The sequence below is a fragment of the Trachurus japonicus genome, chromosome 17, assembly GCF_045865225.1.
Source record: "Trachurus japonicus isolate A0001 chromosome 17, Traja_1.0".
In the NCBI taxonomy this organism is placed as follows: Eukaryota; Metazoa; Chordata; class Actinopteri; order Carangiformes; family Carangidae; genus Trachurus; species Trachurus japonicus.
This window is the reverse complement of record NC_140923.1, coordinates 1822026-1842878: the sequence shown is the minus strand read 5'-3', so window position 1 is coordinate 1842878 and position 20853 is coordinate 1822026. Positions and strand designations below refer to the sequence as shown.

General features: G+C 44.0%; 1 protein-coding gene across 2 annotated transcripts; it reads left to right on the top strand.

The window, feature by feature from the left end:
• The first annotated feature begins 2884 nt into the window (after nucleotides 1-2884).
• On the top strand, nucleotides 2885-20173 carry fastk (Fas-activated serine/threonine kinase). Of its 2 annotated transcripts, none has more exons than XM_085804461.1 (11): nucleotides 2885-3057; nucleotides 5341-6247; nucleotides 8413-8758; nucleotides 10263-10450; nucleotides 11624-11772; nucleotides 12602-12818; nucleotides 13730-13889; nucleotides 14655-14746; nucleotides 16150-16864; nucleotides 17578-17692; nucleotides 18643-20173. In XM_085804461.1, the coding sequence occupies exons 2-11, from the start codon at nucleotides 5383-5385 to the stop codon at nucleotides 18727-18729; spliced, it is 2934 nt and encodes a 977-aa protein (XP_085660587.1). In that variant the 5' UTR covers nucleotides 2885-3057; nucleotides 5341-5382; the 3' UTR covers nucleotides 18730-20173. The 2 variants fall into 2 exon arrangements, with proteins under 2 accessions (XP_085660587.1, XP_085660586.1); XM_085804460.1 differs by having other exon boundaries at nucleotides 10248-10450.
• The last annotated feature ends 680 nt before the right edge of the window (nucleotides 20174-20853 follow it).

Genomic DNA, 20853 nt, shown 5'->3' with positions numbered 1-20853 from the left:
TTTTTTTTCCCCTGGCACCACAGTATTGTTCTGTACATAAATGTTAATAAAGTTTAAATTAAAAAAAGAATTCATAACAAAACTGTTGAGCCAGGGGAAGAAAAACAATATAAAAGTTTAAATATACAAAGAGTATAGAAGTATCATGTATAAAAAAAAATGCATCGATGTAAAGAAAATCATATTAATTAAATAATTTTAGTTTTTAAAGCCTTTGGCATTTCTTTTTCTTTTTTTAAAAAACTTTATTAACACATATGTACAGAACAATACTGTTGTGCCAGGGGGAAAAAAAAAATATATATATATAAATATACAAAGAGTTTATGCATACCATGTATATATATATATATATATAAAATATATCTATATAAAAACATTGAAGTAAAGAAGATCATATTAAATAAATAAATACTTATCCAAAATAAAATTGGTTTTTAATGCTTTTGGTATTTCAAGTCCTTTGGTGTCGGTGCCATACTGAAAAAGCTCTTTCAAAAACAGTGCAAGCCTTTGGCATTTCTAGTCCATTGATGTCGGTGCTGTATTGATAAAGTTCCTTCAAAAAAAAGTGTAAAATTTGGTTTGCTGTCAGTCCATTTCTTTTTGTGGATATGAAATTTACCTAAAAATAAAACAAGTTGTACAAAAAAAAATTTAATCATTTTCCATGTGGTTGTTTTCGAAGTAAAGAAAAATGTCATTTTCAAGCAGATGTAGATGTAGCTACTGAATGTCCAGTTTTCTTTTCACATAAAATTTTGTACATTCAACCAAAACATTTCACAATATAAACAGTGAAAAAATAAATGTGCAATAAATTCATCATACAAGCCACAGAAATCACAAGAGTATTCAATATCAAGTTGTTTTTTTTGCTGGACATATTACATCCTATTATATTATTATATTAGTATAATTTTGAAAGATACTTCCTTGATCTTATTGTTTTTAGACCAAATGTATTACTGATCAACCACATTTTTTCCATTCCACATCCCTATGAAGAGATTTTAAAAAAAATAATAATAATAATAATAAAAAATTAGCAGAAGGAATAGTTACATGTTAGTTGTGAACCTGCAATATGCTCTTTAATGAAAATACATTTGATACAGGATATAAATCCTCTACATCAGACTCAAGATAATGACAACATACAAAAAAACAAGCACAAATATAACGTTAAAAACTTCAATAATCCATACATAATATCACATATAACAAAATAATACAAAAATAATCTCCCATATAACCTCAAAACAATAATTTAAAAAAAGTCCAAGTCTGCAAAAGCCATTTGACCAAAAATGATCTAGTTTATTTCATAGTTGAGTTCACTGCACTACATCCTCTGGAAGCTCATTCCATACACTGACAGCCCTAAGTGTAAAAATGTCAGTAGTTGTATTATTAGTATTAGCAGTAGTAGCAGTAGTAGTAGTAGTAGGTGAAGCAGCATTTAGCTGTGATGCTGCAACAACTGGAACAAACTACCAGCAGACCTGAGATCAGCCCCAACTGTCAGCACTTTTAAGTCCAGGTTAAAAACATTTCTCTTTTCACGTGCTTATAGCTGAGCTCTTTTTAACAACTTAAAAAAAAACTTTAAAAAAAAAGTTTTGTCTTTATGTAAAGCACATTGAGTTGCTTTGGTATGAAATGCGCTTTATAAATAAAGATGCCTTGCCTAGTAGTAGTAGCAGCAGTAGTAGTAGTTGTAGTTGTTGTTGTAGTAAATGACCGTGCGTATCTGTGACTATGAGTGAGTCTGATCAGAGACAAACACCTGTCGGTCACTGTGAATAAATGTTGAATAAACCATAATAATCCTTCAGGTTCATGTTTTTTTTTTCCTTCAAATCTTTTATTGAAAAAGTACAAAAATAAACAACACTGGCATTTTTCATAGTGCATATACCATAAGTGTGAAGGGAATGCCAGATGAACATCATTCAACATTAGTGCAAGTTAACTCACAGTAGGAACATACACATTAGTGCTTTAGACCTTCAGGTTCATGTTAGTAACTTTTTTTTTTTTTTCAAAGCTTTATTCAAATTCACAGTGTCATACATTCCAGTTTGAACTCATTTGAGGAAAAAACATTTGCTTGCATTTAAAACAGTACAAGCTTACAACATATCAAACAGGTAAAATAAAAATAAAAAATAATTACAGGGGTTGACATTTCAACATAGTGCATCAAGCGTGTTTAAGAACACAGGACTCTAGGACTGTAAACTCAAAGAGCAAGAGACTCTGACATTGTTTCATACAACTCATTTATGGGCTGGTTTTCCTCCGATAGATAACACCTTTAGGGATGTTATATAGTTTTTAATTTCATTCTTAAAACAGTTTATGTTGGGCTTGCTGTTATTCCATTTATTCTTGTGTATCTGATACTTTGCCATAGTGAAAATAATGTTCACCATTTTGGATTCCTTTTTTGACAGACCATCCATATAGATCATCACTTGAAATTTGTTAAACAAAGAATCGTTAATCCCAATATTTAACCATCGATAAACATCTTTCCAAAACATCATTGTGACTGAACAAGAGAAAAAAAGGTGTTCAATTGTTTCATGTTCTGTCATACAAAAAACACACGGATTAACTTCAAAATTGAACCTTTTCCTTAGAGTTTCAGCAGCAGGATAAATATTATTTATTAATTTGAACTGCATTTCTTTTACCTTGGGTGAAATTGGCCATTTAAGATAGCTTTAATGTAACTTCATTATCTGTTATCTTTATTTACGTTGACCTTTTGATATCATGGAATAGCTTTTCTTTAAACACACTTCCAAGTACTTTGTTGTTACATTTTCTTTCTTCATGTTAGTAACTGTTGACTGACGCTTCCCCACCGGCCGCCGCCAGGTGTCGCTGCGGCGCTGCCCCCGTTGCATGCCGGGTAGCAGGTAATGGCTGCGGTCTGTGCGGAGGAATGAAGCGGCTGACCGCTGCCTGTTTCCCTGCTCAACCCGCACTGTCTGCGGCCTCAGGACTTTCAGCAGAGCGGAGCGGCCCCTGGTTCTGAGCTATGAGGTAAACACCGGCCGGCCGACCCGGGTTAAGACCGGTTTAGCCCGGGTCAGCCCGGGTTTAGCCCGGGTTTAGCCCGGCTAGGCAGCAGGCTGTCAGGACAGAGCGATGCTAGCCGGCTAACTTAACGGCTAATGTAGCTTAGCTTAGCCCAGCCCGTGTTAACCTGGTGGAGCTTTAGCATCGGTTAGCTCCGCTGTTAGCTCCGCCGTTAGCCGGGCTGCTCACTGACAGCAGCGCAGCGTTAGCACGGGAGCTGCCTGATTAGCCCCAGAACTTAGAAGGTACGTCATTTAAAGCGTAACGTCATCGTCTGAGTGTGACGTAGGCAGTGACGTAGCTGTCACTGCGCTGCGGAGGAACGTTCACCTGCTACATGCTAACGTTAGCCTGTTAGCCTGTCGGCCTGGGGACTGAGGTCAGCTGACAGGTCTGTGTGTGTGTGTGTCTGTGTCTGTCTGTCTGTCTGAATGTGTCACTATGTGTGTGTGTGTGTGTCTGAGTGTGTGTGTGTGTGTGTGTCTGTCTGAATGTGTCACTGTGTGTGTGTGTGTGTGTGTGTGTGTGTGTGTGTGTGAGATGTATAGATGAATGCATGCAGCTTCATATTAATGATCTACCTGATAGTTTGACTCTGCTTCAGATGCTTCACTTCACCTTCACAGAACATAAACATATTTAAGATAAAAAAAAACAGACAGACACTTTAGGTTTAGAGATTAAATAGTTACTACGTCACCTGGAGGCAGTGGCGGGAATAACAGCGTTACTGACTGCACTACCCTCTTCAGTAACAGTAATCCAGAAAGTTACTGTTACTCCGTTACAACTCTGTTACCGTTACTGACAATAAGATGAACCGCTACTTGAGTCAACAAGTCCTGTCTCTAAATAATAACACACCTGTTAAAGTGTTAGTACGTCATAAACACGTTTATTTCAGTTCATCAACTAGTCAGAAAAAGCTGTTTATCAGGAACTAACCAACACCAGTATCCCTCCACACAGGCCCCTGTCTGGTAAATTCATGCAAAACCACTGATGGTAACGAACCTACTGCTATGACTATAGGGATTATGGCAATGGGCCAGTTTGTCAAAATGTTTAACTATCCCTTTAAGTTGAAGGAGAGCAACAAGATGTAATTTCAGGTAACAGGACACAAACGACCTGTAGCCCGAGTCCATGACCAGCAGATAGACACCATCCTTTCCACTCTGCGTGCAGTAACAAGGGAGATAGAGCCATATCGCCGTAATTAGCTTAGCTCAAACGCTGGAAGTGTATGGGTAGTGTTAGCCTGCCTCCACCTAAAGTCGCTAATTAGCTTAGCTCAAACGCTGGAAGTGTATGGGTAGTGTTAGCCTGCCTCCACCTAAAGTCGCTAATTAGCTTAGCTCAAACGCTGGAAGTGTATGGGTAGTGTTAGCCTGCCTCCACCTAAAGTCGCTAATTAGCTTAGCTCAAACGCTGGAAGTGTATGGGTAGTGTTAGCCTGCCTCCACCTAAAGTCGCTAATTAGCTTAGCTCAAACACTGGAAGTGTATGGGTAGTGTTAGCCTGCCTCCACCTAAAGTCGCTAATTAGCTTAGCTCAAACGCTGGAAGTCTATAGGTAGTGTTAGCCTGCCTCCACCTAAAGTCGCTAATTAGCTTAGCTCAAACGCTGGAAGTGTATGGGTAGTGTTAGCCTGCCTCCACCTAAAGTCGCTAATTAGCTTAGCTCAAACGCTGGAAGTGTATGGGTAGTGTTAGCCTGCCTCCACCTAAAGTCGCTAATTAGCTTAGCTCAAACACTGGAAGTGTATGGGTAGTGTTAGCCTGCCTCCACCTAAAGTCGCTAATTAGCTTAGCTCAAACGCTGGAAGTCTATAGGTAGTGTTAGCCTGCCTCCACCTAAAGTCGCTAATTAGCTTAGCTCAAACGCTGGAAGTGTATGGGTAGTGTTAGCCTGCCTCCACCTAAAGTCGCTAATTAGCTTAGCTCAAACGCTGGAAGTGTATGGGTAGTGTTAGCCTGCCTCCACCTAAAGTCGCTAATTAGCTTAGCTCAAACACTGGAAGTGTATGGGTAGTGTTAGCCTGCCTCCACCTAAAGTCGCTAATTAGCTTAGCTCAAACGCTGGAAGTCTATAGGTAGTGTTAGCCTGCCTCCACCTAAAGTCGCTAATTAGCGAAAAAAGTGAGTTTTGCATAATATGTCCCCTTTAATAAAAAATAGATTTTTGAAGATTATGAATCGACTCAGAATCTAACCTCCTCCTCCTCCTCCTCCTCCTCCTCTGCAGGAGCGGCGTCCTGTTCCCTCGTGGCGTCCCGGCTCTCGGACTATGCTGTGTCTGTTGTCCACTGGGTGGCGCCGCCTCCTGAGCCGAGCTCGCCCCCCCCACTTCACCGCTCAGTCCGTCACCATGTACGCCACCACCCGCCTCTACGGCGGCGGCGGCGGCGGCGGGAGCGGGGGAGGAGGAGGAGGGGGAGGGGGAGGGGGAGGAGTCAAACCGGGGCGTAGATCGATGGAGGCGCCGCACCTTAACCCCCACCCGCACCCCCACGCCCACGCCGCCGCCCCTCCCCCCTCCTACCCGCTGTACCGGCCCGACGCCGCGGCCGCGCACCGAGCGGCGCACTACCACCACCACTACCCCCCCCACCCCCACCCTCACCCCCACCCGCCGCCGCAACCGCACATGGCCCCGCCCACGCTGCCGCCGCCGCCGCACCACTACCAGCACCACGCCCACTTCCACGCCTACGGGGGAGGGGCAGTGGCGGCGGCCTCGGGCGGCGGCGGGGGCAGGAAGAAGACGTGGAACTTCATCCATGAGAAGATGAGCTACGACACGTTCTTCACCATGAAGCGGCTCATCGAGCGCTCGCGGCGCCCGGACGAGGTCCTGCGCTGGGTCACGCAGAACCCCGCCAAGATCTCGCACAACCACTACCCCGTCGCTCTGCAGAAGATCGGCCAGCTGCTGCAGAGCACGCCGCCGTTACCGCCGCCGCCACGGGCCGGCGGGGGCGACGACCCCGAGGCCGCCGCCGCCGTGGGGGGAGGAGGAGGGGCCGACGGCGACGGACGACAGATCCTGGAGCATCAGGACTTCCAGACTCTGTGTAACGCCATCGTCAACGACTGCTCCAAGTTCGACAACTTCAGCATCGTCAACTGTCTGTACGCCGTCGCCGCGCTCGGTGAGTCACCTGACCTCACACCTGGTCTCACACCTGGTCTCACACCTGGACTGTGTCCTAAACCCGCCTAAATGCAGTAGTGACCGGTGTAGCTACCAAATAAATGCAGTAGTGACCGGTGTAGCTACCAAATAAATGCAGTAGTGACCGGTGTAGCTACCAAATAAATGAAGTAGTGACCGGTGTAGCTACCAAATAAATGAAGTAGTGACCGGTGTAGCTACCAAATAAATGAAGTAGTGACCGGTGTAGCTACCAAATAAATGAAGTAGTGACCGGTGTAGCTACCAAATAAATGAAGTAGTGACCGGTGTAGCTACCAAATAAATGAAGTAGTGACCGGTGTAGCTACCAAATAAATGCAGTAGCAACCGGTGTAGCTACCAAATAAATGCAGTAGCGACCGGTGTAGCTACCAAATAAATGCAGTAGCGACCGGTGTAGCTACCAAATAAATGAAGTAGCGACCGGTGTAGCTACCAAATAAATGAAGTAGCGACCGGTGTAGCTACCAAATAAATGAAGTAGCGACCGGTGTAGCTACCAAATAAATGAAGTAGCGACCGGTGTAGCTACCAAATAAATGCAGTAGCGACCGGTGTAGCTACCAAATAAATGCAGTAGTGACCGGTGTAGCTACCAAATAAATGAAGTAGCGACCGGTGTAGCTACCAAATAAATGCAGTAGTGACCGGTGTAGCTACCAAATAAATGCAGTAGCGACCGGTGTAGCTACCAAATAAATGCAGTAGCGACCGGTGTAGCTACCAAATAAATGAAGTAGTGACTGGTGTAGCTACCAAATAAATGAAGTAGTGACTGGTGTAGCTACCAAATAAATGAAGTAGTGACCGGTGTAGCTACCAAATAAATGAAGTAGTGACCGGCGTAGCTACCAAATAAATGCAGTAGTGCAGCAGCCTCAATAAATGTGTCCAGCTGCCAGAGTTGTCCGGTTGCAGCTTCCACAGACTCACACAACAAACGTCAGAGCAAATTTCCTAACAAGCGTTATAAACTGACCACAGACTCTGGATAGCGATGCTAATTTCCGTTAGCCCGTCTATGGTGTTTTACATTATACGTTAGCATTAAGCTAGCGGACTTTATGCTTAGTTGGGACACGTTGTTTTGAACGTTGTTTCAAACTATGTGGGTTTGATTGAACATCTTTGATGCTTAAATATTAGGGCTGTCAGAGTTAACGCGTTAATCGAGATGAGATTAATTAAAAAAATTAACGCGATTAAATTTTTTAATCGCGGTTAATCGCAGCCCATTTTGTCCTCTGTCTGCTGGACTGGAGGACTGGAGTGTGGGACCTCCAGTCCAGTAGGTGGCGGTAAGCCACCTTCAAGTTGGTTGCTACACAAATATACACAGTCTAACATATATCCACAGCTCCATCCATTGATTTTTTGACGGCTTTGTTGTCAACAAATGCACATGGCCATGTATTGATTTTTTTGACGGCATTGGTTGTCAACAAATGCACGTGGCGATGTATTGATTTTTTGACCGCCCGTCTGTTGTCAACAAATGCACATGGCCAGGCAGAGACGTAGCAAAGTAAAGGGCAATTTCCACTGGATGCAATTCGTTTCAATTCTGTGTGAGTTTCATGCATCATGTGTTATGATTAGGTAGGCCTACTAGGTCTGGTCTAAAAGTTGTTTGTCTAGAGATTATAACACTTTGGAGTGTTGAAAGTCCAAAGCGCCATATATAATATTTTTAATAGAGATTAATCGCGAGTTAACTATGGAAAAAATGCGATTAATCGCGATTAAAAAAATTAATCGTTTGACAGCCCTATTAAATATATATATTACTGCTTAATATATTGCTTTACTCCTCTTTTTATGTTGGTACATCCGTAGGTCTATGCTACACCGGCCGTTACGATCGCGGTCGGAAAGTTTTAATTACGCGACGTAATACGTCATTAACTGTGCAGCGGAGTAGTGTCTGAAAGTATTTTTTTATCTGACCAGTGAGTCACTATATTGAATTCACTATATAGTGAGTAGGGAGGAGGGAATGAGGGAGGGGTTTCGGACACAGCCCTGGTCACACACCTGGTCACACACCTGACTGGTCTCTTTAAGCCCCGCCCCTCAGTCCCCTGCTTGGCCTCTGACTCTGTGTGGTGGTCTCTCCTGCAGGTCTGCCCAGCGACTCCCCGGTGGTGCAGGTGCTGGAGGCGGAGTCTCAGTCCAGACTGAACCAGTTCAACCAGAAGGACGTGTCGATGGTGTTCAGCTCCAGCATGAAGCTGCACCCGGGCAGCCAGCACCCGCTGACCGAGGCCTGTCTGTCCGGCCTGGAGAAGAACCTGGAGCGGGAGCGCCACCCGCAGACGCTCTTCCTGCTGCTGTCCTACTACCGGCTCAAGTGGCGCTCGCTGCAGGAGCCGGCTGCTGCTGCTGCTGCTGCTGCTGCTGCCGGCGGCGCCACCAACACCGCCAACAACACCACACCTCCAAACCCAGAGCAGCTGCTCGCCAACAGGTGAGACAGACCACCTGTTGTGTCTGTGTGTAGGCAGGGCCGTTGCTATGAATTCTGGGCCCCCTTAAAGAATACTAAATTATCTAAAAACAAGTTAATTTTTAGGTAATGAGTCTTATTTTAAGTGGAAAGAGATTAGTTTTGACTAGAAATGAGACATTTGGACAAGCAATAAGGCAAATATTCTTGGAAAGATGTTGAGTTTTTACAGTGTACTATGAGTATTAGTCAGGGTCTTACGCAGAACTAGATAAAGTAGCATTTCCTGATGGAAATTCGTGTGAATGCTGAAAGCAGCTGAACGCTGTTGCAGAATTAGCAAATAGTGCAAGCAGTGATCGCCATACAAATGTTTGACCGAGGTAGGAATCGAACCCAAAACCTCATGGTCAGTAGACTTTCACTCTGCCTCTAGGCCACAGTGTATACACAGTTACAGAGACTGTTGTCTGTTGATGAGCTGCACTCTGTCTCACTCTGAAGTTAACGAGCCCAAAGCTGCACCTGTTGGAAACACACTGTGTCAACATCAAGAAAGCTTGAGAGTCAAGCTTGAATGACTTACAATGAAAATTTCTGTGAATTTCAGGCTGAGAGCAGCAGTTTCAACATGAAGCAAGTTATCAGAAGTCAACAGAGGACGACTGGGAAAATAATTCACTATAATTGTTGTTGAGGCAAGATTTGAACCAGCAACCTTCAGGTTTTCAGCCCAGTGATCTAACCACTTCACCATAGTTACATTCAATGAGAGAAGGGTAAAAGAAATCCCTGTATAAGAGGCTCACTGACTTCTGCTTAAAAAAAAGAGAATAGAGTAGAAATGAGCCACATCAAGTAAGTAGAGGACTTTTCTGTGACTTGTGACTATTTTTTAGTGAATTCAAACAAAGTATAATGCCCAGTTAACCAGGGCTCAACTCGTCAGAAGCTTTGGAAGCTTTGGACGCTTTGGAAGCGCGGCGACGCCTGTTGACGCTTTGGACACTCAGTGTCGCCGGGCTCTCATTGAAAATGAATTGACTTCCGGCGTGAACGCACAGTTAGGGTCACGATTCGATTCAAAATCGATTCTCGATTCAAAACGATTCTTTATTTTTATTTTTGTGATTTTTAGTTTGCTTTTTTAACACCAGACCATGTGAAAAAGTTGAGTGATGATGATGTCTACAGATTATTATATCAGGAGCCATATTTCCCCCCAAAAAATGCACATCACATGTTGCAGATTTATTCAGCAGCAATATATTTGAACCATTTTAAAGTAAACTGCTACAGCGCTGTGTACGGAAGCCTGTGAGGGCGCGTATTGAGACGGAGGAAACGTGAATAAAAATCAATTTTTGAGGATTATGAATCGATCCAGAATCGTAGAGGATAAGAATCGTGATTCTTACACGAATCGATTTTTTTCCCCCACCCCTATCTGTGTGTGTGTGTGTGTGTGTGTGTGTGCTACATGTGAGTCGTTCAGTAACTCTGACGTCAGTGTGTGTGTGTCCAGGAAGATCCTGCGTCTGGTCAAACACACTCTGGCGAGCGTCAGCGGCGTGCGCGACCAGGAGATGGCGCTGCTGGACGAGATGCTGGCGGCGTGCGCCCGCGAGGCGAGCAACAAGAGTCTGGAGCTCATCTTCAGCTCTCACCTGTTCTACCAGAACCGCCAGGAGAAGTTCATCAGCAGCCTGGCAGGTGAGCCCCGCCCCCTCCGCTGATGTCATCGGCAGGGCCGTTGCTATGAATTCTGGGCCCCCTTAAAGAATACTAGAGTGGGCCCCTCCCCCTAACTTTTCCTTTTTTTTTCTTAGACTACGTATGTATTATGGTTTTTTATTTAGCCTTCTTTGTTTTGATGCTAATGCAGCATTACACTGCAACAACTCAAGTATCTTAGCAAGAATATTTGTCTTATTTCTAGTCAAAATGTCATTTCTAGTCAAAACAAATCTCATTCTACTTAAAATAAGACACATCATATTAAAAGTAGCTTGTTTTTAGACACTTTTTACTTCTTTCAAGCAGATTTTCACTTGGAATAAGTAGAAAAAATCTGATAGTGGAGCAAGTTTTTCTTCCTTATTACAAGCACAAAAAACTTACTTTCACTGGCAGATTTTTCTATTTATTGTGAATTTAAGTGAAAATGATCTAAAAACAAGTACATTTTTAGGTGATGAGTCTTATTTTAAGTGGAAAGAGATTAGTTTTGACTAGAAATGAGACATTTGGACAAGAAATAAGACAAATATTCTTGGAAAGATGTTGAGTTTTTACAGTGTACTATGAGTATTAGTCAGGGTCTTACGCAGAATAAATCAGTCATACAAAGATTAGACTACTGGGGTTTTTTATGGGCCCCACTGGGCGCTGGGCCCCTAGAGTTATCATCACCTTTCTCCCCTACACAACGGCCCTGGTCATCTGTAACACTTTACTTGAATAGGTATTCATAACTGTCATAACCATGACATAACAGCTGTCATAAACATCAATGAATACGTCTGACAGCTGTCGTTAAGTGTCATTCGGTAAGTTATGTCACTTTTGATGCAAAGTTGACATTGTTTGAGGTGTTTTTGTTCTGACAACTTGACATAAAGACAATTTAAACTGTCATAGCAGACCTAATGGACAAACTTTAACAATTATGTCAAGTTGTCAGAACAAAAACATCTCAAACAATGTCAACTTTGCATCAAAAGTGACATAACTTACCGAATGACACTTAACCACAGCTGTCAGAAGTATTCATTGATGGTTATGACAGTGTTATGTCAGTCTTATGAACACCTATTCTAGTCAAGTGTTACCATGACGCCCCCTGAGGGGCGGAGCCTCCATGTGACCTGTTCTCTGTCTCGTCAGAGGAGCTGCCTAAGAAGGTGGACAGCATCACGCCGTACACCATGGCCCTGATCGCCAAGTACATCGCTCGCCATCGCCTCAGAGAGACACGCCTCCTCGACACCATCGCAGACTTCCTGGTGAAGAAGGCCGAGTACCTGGACAGTAAGGTGAGGGCGGGGTCAATGGTCAGGTGAGGGCGGGGGTTAAAATCACCCAGGCCTGTACCTTATGGGGCGTTCACACCGGACGCGATAGACGCGAATACAATCGCGTCAGCCGCTTCATTCAGTCAACAGGAAGCAGCGTGGACTTTTCAACCAATAAGAAGCGTTTAGGGGCGGGACACCGCCGTGAAATGTCATCCAGATAGAGACAATGCGAGCGATAATTTTGATTGTAGCAATTACATGTAATTACATGTAGCCTATATTCGGTGTTTTTCCTCTCTTTAACCGTCTCATTTCAGTTTTTGTCGGGTGGCAATCATCGGGTGCACCTCCTGTTTCTCTCTGGTGCACTCACTCACTCTTGATGCGCATATAAATGTCATAAAAAATAAATAAAAAGGAAAAAACACAGATGCGCAAATTGAAATGACCTACGTAGTCTATTCAGTGACCACAGCTGATCACCAGCTTGTCGTGCCACACCTGTCACGTCTCTAACTACTGTAGGCTACGGGCTTCTTTTTTTTCTTCTTTTTTTTTTTGCCGCGGTCCGGCGCAGAATTAATAAAAACATAATGCTCGTCAGTCCGACCGCATTGGGTCCAGGGTCCTGGCTTCAATACCGGTCGGACCTCGGGTCTCTGCTCATTTATTTGCATTTGCTCAAACTTGGAGCCAGACCCGGTCCACTAGGAGGCCAGAGTCTGGTAGAGAACGGTAGCCCATATGACGACCTATTATCCCCCCCTCTGGTTTTTTCACAAATCGCACCCTGGATACGGGTGTCGTTCCAGGCTCGGTGTCCTCAGGTGTGTCATGTCCCCCCCAGGTGATCCAGAAGCTGGTGTTCCCGTTCAGCAGGATGAGCTACCGTCCGGTGGGCGAGCAGCAGTTCTTCTCCCGGCTGGAGGAGGTGGTGGAGCTGAAGGCGCTCAGCTCGCCGCTCGCCACCGTCAACATCCTCATGTCTCTGTTCCAGCTCGGCCACTTCCCCGGCCTCGTGCTGCACCGCGTCTTCTCCTCCGCCTTCATCAGCAACGTCACCAGTCAGTACCACCAGAACCAGAACCACCAGAACCAGAACCAGAACAGAAAACAGAAAGGGGAAATGCTTCGGCTTTGGGATGGCTTGTCTTCTATGCCAGAGGATAGAAGCCAAAAAAGTCTTTAACTGGGATAAAACACATAACTATCCTTGGTATCGTGACATGAAAGCTATTTTTAGCGAGGCCGATCAACAACATATTTTCACTAGTGGTTTGCGTTGTAATGTTAATTTTGTGAAACATAAGTTATTTCTTGAGTATAAAGAAAAATGGGCTAATGATATCTGGTTTAAACCAGAACTCAGAACCTGTTGCCAGTTGAAAAATGTATATTGTTCAGAACCCGATGTGACTTTGCCATTGGATAGATCCAAGAGATCTTTATGTGGCCAGTTGAGGGCTGGATTCTCCCTCTGGCAGTAGAAGTAGGAAGGTTTAACTCAGTACCTGAGGATGAAAGACGATCCACACTATGTAATTTAAATGTAATGGAGGATGAACTGCATTTTGTGTTTCATTGTCCTTTACATGACGAAGCCAGAACAGGCTGTTTTTGTTTCAGAAAATGCAAAATGTGAAGCCTGAGTTGTTTTGGGTTGATGATGATGATGAGGTAAAGCTGGAATGGTTCTTCAGAAAACAAGTCTTTACTAGAGCTACTTTCATAAAAAGTGCCTGGTCAAAAAGAAAAAGTGAATTATTGATGTGAATTCCATGTGGTTTCTGTTTCTGTTTGGTTTTGTCTGAGCTCTGATGATTTAGTTTGGTGTCTAAATATGATGATAATGTGTCTTGTATAAGCCCTGATAGGCTGCATGGACGCTTTAATTGGTGCACGACACGTAAATAAATATAAATTCATTCATTCATTCACCAGTAGAACGGCTGCTGACCTGTCGTCTCCCCTACAGACAGCCCGTACGCGCTCATCGTGCGGCGCTACCTGTCTCTGCTGGACGCCGCCGTGGAGCTGGAGTACCGCGACTACACCGGGCCGCGGCTGCAGGACGCACACAAGGTCCTGATGTTTGACCACGCTCTGACGGCCGACGAGGTCAACCGCAAGTACAGGTAGGCACACCTGCACAGCTAAATACACCTGCACAGGTAAATAAACCTGCACAGTAGGGGTGTGACGAGATTAAACTCGACGATATTTCTCGTTGCGTTAAAAATCTGTCTCGCGAGATTATTATTTTATTTTTTTTAATGTTAAAAACAATGTAAACCAGGGTTTCCACTACCAGTTACCAATACTTTGCCCCTTTCCACTACACAGTTATAACTCTACTCCACTTGGTTTAGGTGCTTTTCAGTCACAGCTGAGTTCTCATAGTTCCTCCTCAGTAAAAACCAAACTTATCAACCAGCCATTAATTAACGACGTCGCTGCCACTACTTAAAAAAAAAAAATCCCAGAGGAAACACTGCACAAAACATTGTTTGCACTTGAAAAAAAGAGGGAAATATTTAATTGTATTTAATTTATTGTAACTTTTATAAATCTTTGTTTTAGTTTCAATTTGTGGAAGAAGAAATGTATTTAAAGCTCATGCTTACATCATGCATGTAAATAGTTACAATAAAACATTTCAAAATGCAAAGTGCAACTCTGTTAAATAAAAGTCTGTTGGTCCAGTCTGATATTTTGTCATCGTAGTTTTCTTAAAATCCCGTCTCGTCTCGATCTCGTGAACCCAATCTCGTGTCTTGTCTCGTCTCGTGAGATGAGCGTCTCGTCACACCCCTACTGCACAGGTAAATACACCTGAACAGCTGGTTCTGGACTGGTTCTGGTTCAGCTGTAACTGGTTCTGATCCGTTTGTTTCCCTCAGCTACAAAGGTCTGGTGGCCGAGGCGTTACGGCAGCTGGTCGGAGAACAGAACTACAAACAGGACGAAGTACTGGCTCCAGGATACTACACAGGTACTATACACTCAGAGTACTACAGTACTACAGATTACTACAGAGTACTACACTCAGAGTACTACAGTGCTACAGATTACTACAGAGTACTACACTCAGAGTACTACAGTCCTGCAGTAACCTGGTTCTGACCCGTTCTTTCAGTCCCTCGCTGTAAACTCAACCGTTTTAAGAATTATTTTATCCCAACTTCCATCACATTTCTTAACGAGTCTGTGCAATAATTCCTATAGTGCTGTTACCATGGTGAATTTATGAGGTGTATAAATGTGCTAGGATGTGTGCGTTCAATCAATCAATCAATTTGTTTATTTCGGGCATGTCAATTTAAATCATCATCATCACACTTCATCATGTAATACAATACACATGGCCGAAAGGGAAAGCAGGAGAAGCTAAAGCTGATCTAGTCCCGCCCCCATTACCCACAGAATAAAATCTTTATCATAATCTTTTCTTTTGCTTTTTACATTTCATATAACATTCTTTTACTTATGACATTTTGACATAACATGTTCCAGCAGTAGGTAGTAAACAGAGCTGAAGTTTAGCTCTAGACCAGTGGTTCCCAACCTGGGGGGCGGGACCCCCCAAGGGGGGCGCCAAAGATCCAGGGGGGGTCGCGAAGCCCTCTTGATTTTAAGAGGTTTAATAATTTTAATGTAATTAAAATGTTAAATAAATGAGTAGGCTAAGCATTTAATTCATATATGTGACACAATCAACTAAATTCAAGGGCCACATTAAACATTTATTTGTGTATTTAAATAGATAAACAAATAAATTATAAGCCTATATCAATAGATGATTGAATATCAACATTAAAACATTAAATACATAATATACAGCAGGGCAATATCAGGCACAATGAATTTGGAAAACAGCATGGAACAATGAGAAAAAACCTGTGTAAAATTACAACATATTTCTTCAGAACTTGTACTTTTAAAAACATACACAGGTTCTCCTGATTGTTTGTTCCATGCTGTTATTAAATTACTCAAATATAATAAAGTATTTCATGTAAAAGAAGTAATGATGTTCCTTATCTTGTTTTATTTTTCATCGGGGGGGGGGTCACCAAAGTTTTCAATGGTAAAAATATGGGTCCCTTAAGAAAAAGGTTGGGAACCACTGCTCTAGACAGTACATACAGATCACGTGTGTGTCTGCACATGTGTCCATATTAGTCCGTCAGGAGTGAACAACAGTCTCATCTTGTAGCCTGGCATGTCACAAAGTCACAGAGTCACAGAGTCACAGAGTGGTCCAATCGACAGAGAGCAAAGTCCAGTGTACTGATTATTTGTTGGGATGGTGTGAGAGCCTTTTTATGCCATTTTTCTTTTATTCATCCGTCTCCTCGTAACCTTGTTCTGACCGGTTCTGACCGGTTCTTTCAGACTTCCTGCTGTGGATGGACGGTTCTGGTCGGGTTCTACCGATCCGGTCTGGCACCGGTCTGGCCCTGAGCATCGTCTCTCCGGCCTGCGTTGCCATGGCGTCCAAGTCGGCGGACGGAGCGGTCGCCGTGGTGACGTCAGAGTTCCAGAGGTTCTCTCCCTTCGCGGAGGAGGAAGGCGGCGGCGAGCGGCCGGGCGAGGCCCTGGGCGGCGTTGCCACGGAGACGACGCGGTCCTTCATGGGCCAGCAGCTGCGCGGCCCCGTGGCGGCGGCGGTTGCCCGGGCCGGTGGCGTCGCCGGGGGCAACGGGCCGCTGGACTACGGCGCCTACTACATCCCCGCTGCAGAGTTCTACTGCAGCCTGGCCAAGGAGCAGTCGCTGGAGAGCCAGGACAGCTCCACGCTCAGCAGCCCCCCCTCGGACGCCGCCGCCCCCCCGGGCCCCACCGCCGCCACGGGGGGGCCGGGGGCCGCGGGGGGGGCGCCCGGCGACTCGCTGTTCCAGTTCTCCATCGGGAAGATCCTGGAGGACGAGGGGGGGCCGGGGGGGGCCACGGCGGGGGGGCGGGGGGGCTCGGACTGTGAGCTGCCGGCGTTCTACGAGGGCATGGCGTATCCAGAGGGGCCGGGGGCCGAGCCGGGCCCCTCGCCCCCCACCACAGGGAACCGACCAGACCCAGAGAACCCCCCCCCGGACCAGAGGCAGCTCCACAGGTCAGAACCAGAGAACAGAACCTACAGGACGAATCTCCTTGTTGTTTACAACTACTTCCTGGTAGAAAACCAGCTGTAATGTGAATGAGATCAATAGTAACGAACGAGAGTTTAGCTATATATCATATTTTTCACGCCCTATCACCGTTTAGACAAATCTGAAATGATTGAAGAAACATTACTATTTCTGTGTGTGTGTTTTGTGTTGCTATGTGTTGTATTTATTCAGTTTGGGGGAATCACGGTGTCTAGAAAGCATCAGTGGCTCAGCTGACAGGGACAGCTAACGGTAGCTAAGCTAACGGTAGCTAAGCTAACGGTAGCTAAGCTAACGGCCGTAGCTAAGCTAACGGTAGCTAAGCTAACATCAGGACGTCAGCTGTTAAAACCCTCCCGTTGTCGGACACGACATGAAACTACTCCAGTGATAACCATGACTAATTACAAAAATGTGCACACAGAAATAGTAATGTTTGTCCAATCATTGGTTTTATAAACTTTACAATCAGCAGATTAGTCTAAACGGTGACGGACGAGAGTTTCACTATTTATATCTACTTTTTCACGTTACTATATCACCGTTTAGACGTTTGTAAAATTACAGCTGGTTTTCTACCAGGAAGTAGAATGTAAACAACAAGGAGATTCGATCTATAGAACAGAAGCTTTAGAACAGAACTGACCCGGTTCTCTCGGTCCTCCTCTCTCCTCAGGGTCGTCATGTCCGTCAACGACAAGTGGCACTACTGCCACAACTCTGAGGTTCTGGTCGGGTCCAGAGCCATGAGAGACCGACACCTGAGGCTGCTGGGATACGTCATCCTACAGGTATACTGGTCTCTTACATCCTCACTCTGTCTTTTTATGAGTTCAATTCATGAATCTTTTGTACCTTGTTACTGATCACCAGGGCCGTTGTATAGGGGAGAAAGGTGGTGATAACTCTAGGGGCCCAGCGCCCAGTGGGGCCCATAAAAAACCCCAGTAGTCTAATCTTTGTATGACTGATTTATTCTGCGTAAGACCCTGACTAATACTCATAGTACACTGTAAAAACTCAACATCTTTCCAAGAATATTTGTCTTATTTCTTGTCCAAATGTCTCATTTCTAGTCAAAACTAATCTCTTTACACTTAAAATAAAACTCATTACCTAAAAATGAACTTGTTTTTAGATCATTTTCACTTAAATTCACAATAAATAGAAAAATCTGCCAGTGAAAGTAAGTTTTTTGTGCTTGTAATAAGGAAGAAACTTGCTCCACTATCAGATTTTTTCTACTTATTCCAAGTGAAAATCTGCTTGAAAGAAGTAAAAGCTACTTTTAATATGATGTGTCTTATTTTAAGTATAATGAGATTAGTTTTGACTAGAAATGACATTTTGACTAGAAATAAGACAAATATTCTTGCTAAGATACTTGAGTTTTTGCAGTGTAATGCTGCATTAGCATCAAAACAAAGAAGGCTGAATAAAAAACGATAATACATACGTAGTCTAAGAAAAAAAAAGGAAAAGTTAGGGGGAGGGGCCCACTTTAGTATTCTTTAAGGGGGCCCAGAATTCATAGCAACGGCCCTGTCACCACCACATGCCTCAGATTAAAGGACAGTTCCACTCTAATCCAACCTGGGCTCTAGTTTCTAATATTTCAGCTCTAACTGAATGAATGTTCAGATTTTCACTTGAAATAAGTAGAAAAATCTGACAGTGGAGCAAGTTTTTCTTCCTTATTACAAGCACAAAAAACTTACTTTCACTGTTTGTCCCCTCTCAGCTGCCGTACCACGAGCTGGAGAAGCTGAACGGCATCGAGGAGGTGAAGCAGTACCTGCACAAGAAGCTGCTGGACGTCCCACTATGACGCTCTGTGTGTGTGTGTGTCTGCGTGTGTGTGTGCGCGTGTGTGTGTGTGTGTAGGGGTCTCGGCTGTTTGTGTTTCTCTGTGAGGATTCACCTACTCAGTGACATCATCGCGGCTACAGCTAACGATCATTTTCATTATTGATTTATAAAAAAAATAATTGAATTTACAATAATAAACAGTTGTAATAACTGTATTGATCAGTTTGTCTATGAAACGCGTCCATCTTGATTCAGTTAAAGGAGTAGTCCACCCAAAATTGAAATTTCCCTCATTATCTATGCTCCTCCCCCTCATGTGGACTAAGGGCTGGGAGAAGTTTCAGAGTCCTCCGTGGCTTCTCTGAGTTACAGGGGGTCTCGGCGTAGCAGTGCATGTCCATATGACGGTTGCAAATGGATACCAACTGTCTTCGTAACAAAAAGACACACCAAAAAACATCCAAATACCTCCATGCTGCTCGTATGTAATGTCCCTCTTGTATTGAAGCCCCGAAATGCGATTTGTGCCGGCGTCAGTGCGATTACTGACGCCGGCTTTTGATGCTAATGCAGCATTACACTGCAAAAACTCAAATATCTTAGCAAGAATATTTGTCTTATTTCTAGTCAAAATGTCATTTCTAGTCAAAACAAATCTCATTCTACTTAAAATAAGACTCATCATATTAAAAGCAGCTTGTTTTTAGACACTTTTTACTTCTTTCAAGCAGATTTTCACTTGGAATAAGTAGAAAAATCTGATAGTGGAGCAAGTTTTTCTTCCTTATTACAAGCACAAAAAAACTTACTTTCACTGGCAGATTTTTCTACTTATTATGAATTTAAGTGAAAACAAAGACAGTTGGTATCCATTCTCAACCGTCATATGGACATGCACTGCTACGCCGAGACCCCCTGTAACTCAGAGAAGCCACGGAGGACTCTGAAACTTCTCCCAGCCCTTAGTCCACATGAGGGGGAGGAGTATAGATAATGAGTTTTGGGTGAACTATCCCTTTAAAGGTTTAGAGGTGGGTCTCACCTGGACTGAGCAGGTGACCTCACAGACTCACAGCTGAGGGACGGTGAGCACAGGCTGTGATCTGATTGGTCGCTGTGTGGATGAACAGACCTTTTTGTCTTGGGGGAGGGGGGGGGGGAGTCCCTTTTTATAATGTTTGGTAACCATGGTAACAGTTATGACGATGCATGTGTGGGACTCGGAGCTGCAGGTTGATGCTTTTTGGGGCTGATGGGAACTGTGGTTTCAACGTGGCTGTGGGAGAGGGGGAGGGGCGGGTGGTGTTGCCGTGGTAACGTGGCGCGTGCCAAAACGCCGGAGCGTTGTCGACGGCGACGACGACTCAGATTATTTATTTGTGTATCAGGTGACGTCAGAGGGAAGAAGCTCGTTTATATTCTATAAATCTATTAATTCAAATGTCTATAAAAGATGAAACAAACCGACTCCGCCTCCTCCTTCTTCACTTCCTGGTTGTCAGGGTTACGCCACTGAATCACCATGGTAACAGATGCTGAACTCGTCCTCTTTTCTCCGAGTCGTTCTGCTGCTGCTCCAGTCGTCAAACCAAACACAGAAGAGTTCTTCTGCAAGTTCATCACTGACAAGTTTAGAAATGATGACCCATTTTACCGTAGAACAACACAAACATGTGGTTTTGGTTTTTAATCCAGGGTTTGGCCTTATGAGTGTTTATAACTATAGTTATACAGTGCTATTTAAGCAATATCACAGGAGAGGGAGTGCTGTTGTACTGTATATCAGCACGGCTGTGATTCGGTCAGATAATCCCACCGTGCTGATACAGTACAACAGCACGACCTCAGTGTGATATTGCTTTTATACAACAGTGCTACGAGCGCATTTTAGAACAGTAATAAACTACAAGAGATTATGATTTGTTTGGGAGACAAGGCTGTTGCCAGGCAACACAGTTCATACTAGCTTGCTACTAGCTACAAGCTTCTCCACCGAGCTGCTTCCAGTGCTGGTTCTGGTTCTGAGCCCGTGTCTGATCAGCACCGCAGCAACAGGACCAGCGTGAAGACACAGAGACGTTATCGATACCGTATTACATTTGTTTATCTGCTATGTAATCAATATAAACACAGTTGAAGCTAA

Bases quoted from the DNA above. Each gene is read 5' to 3' on its own strand.
- fastk (XM_085804460.1), top strand. From the start codon at position 5,383: ATGCTGTGTCTGTTGTCCACTGGGTGGCGCCGCCTCCTGAGCCGAGCT. The intron at 6,248-8,412 runs GTGAGTCACCTG...TCTCTCCTGCAG, and splicing joins GTACGCCGTCGCCGCGCTCG to GTCTGCCCAGCGACTCCCCG. The intron at 17,693-18,642 runs GTATACTGGTCT...GTCCCCTCTCAG, and splicing joins TGGGATACGTCATCCTACAG to CTGCCGTACCACGAGCTGGA.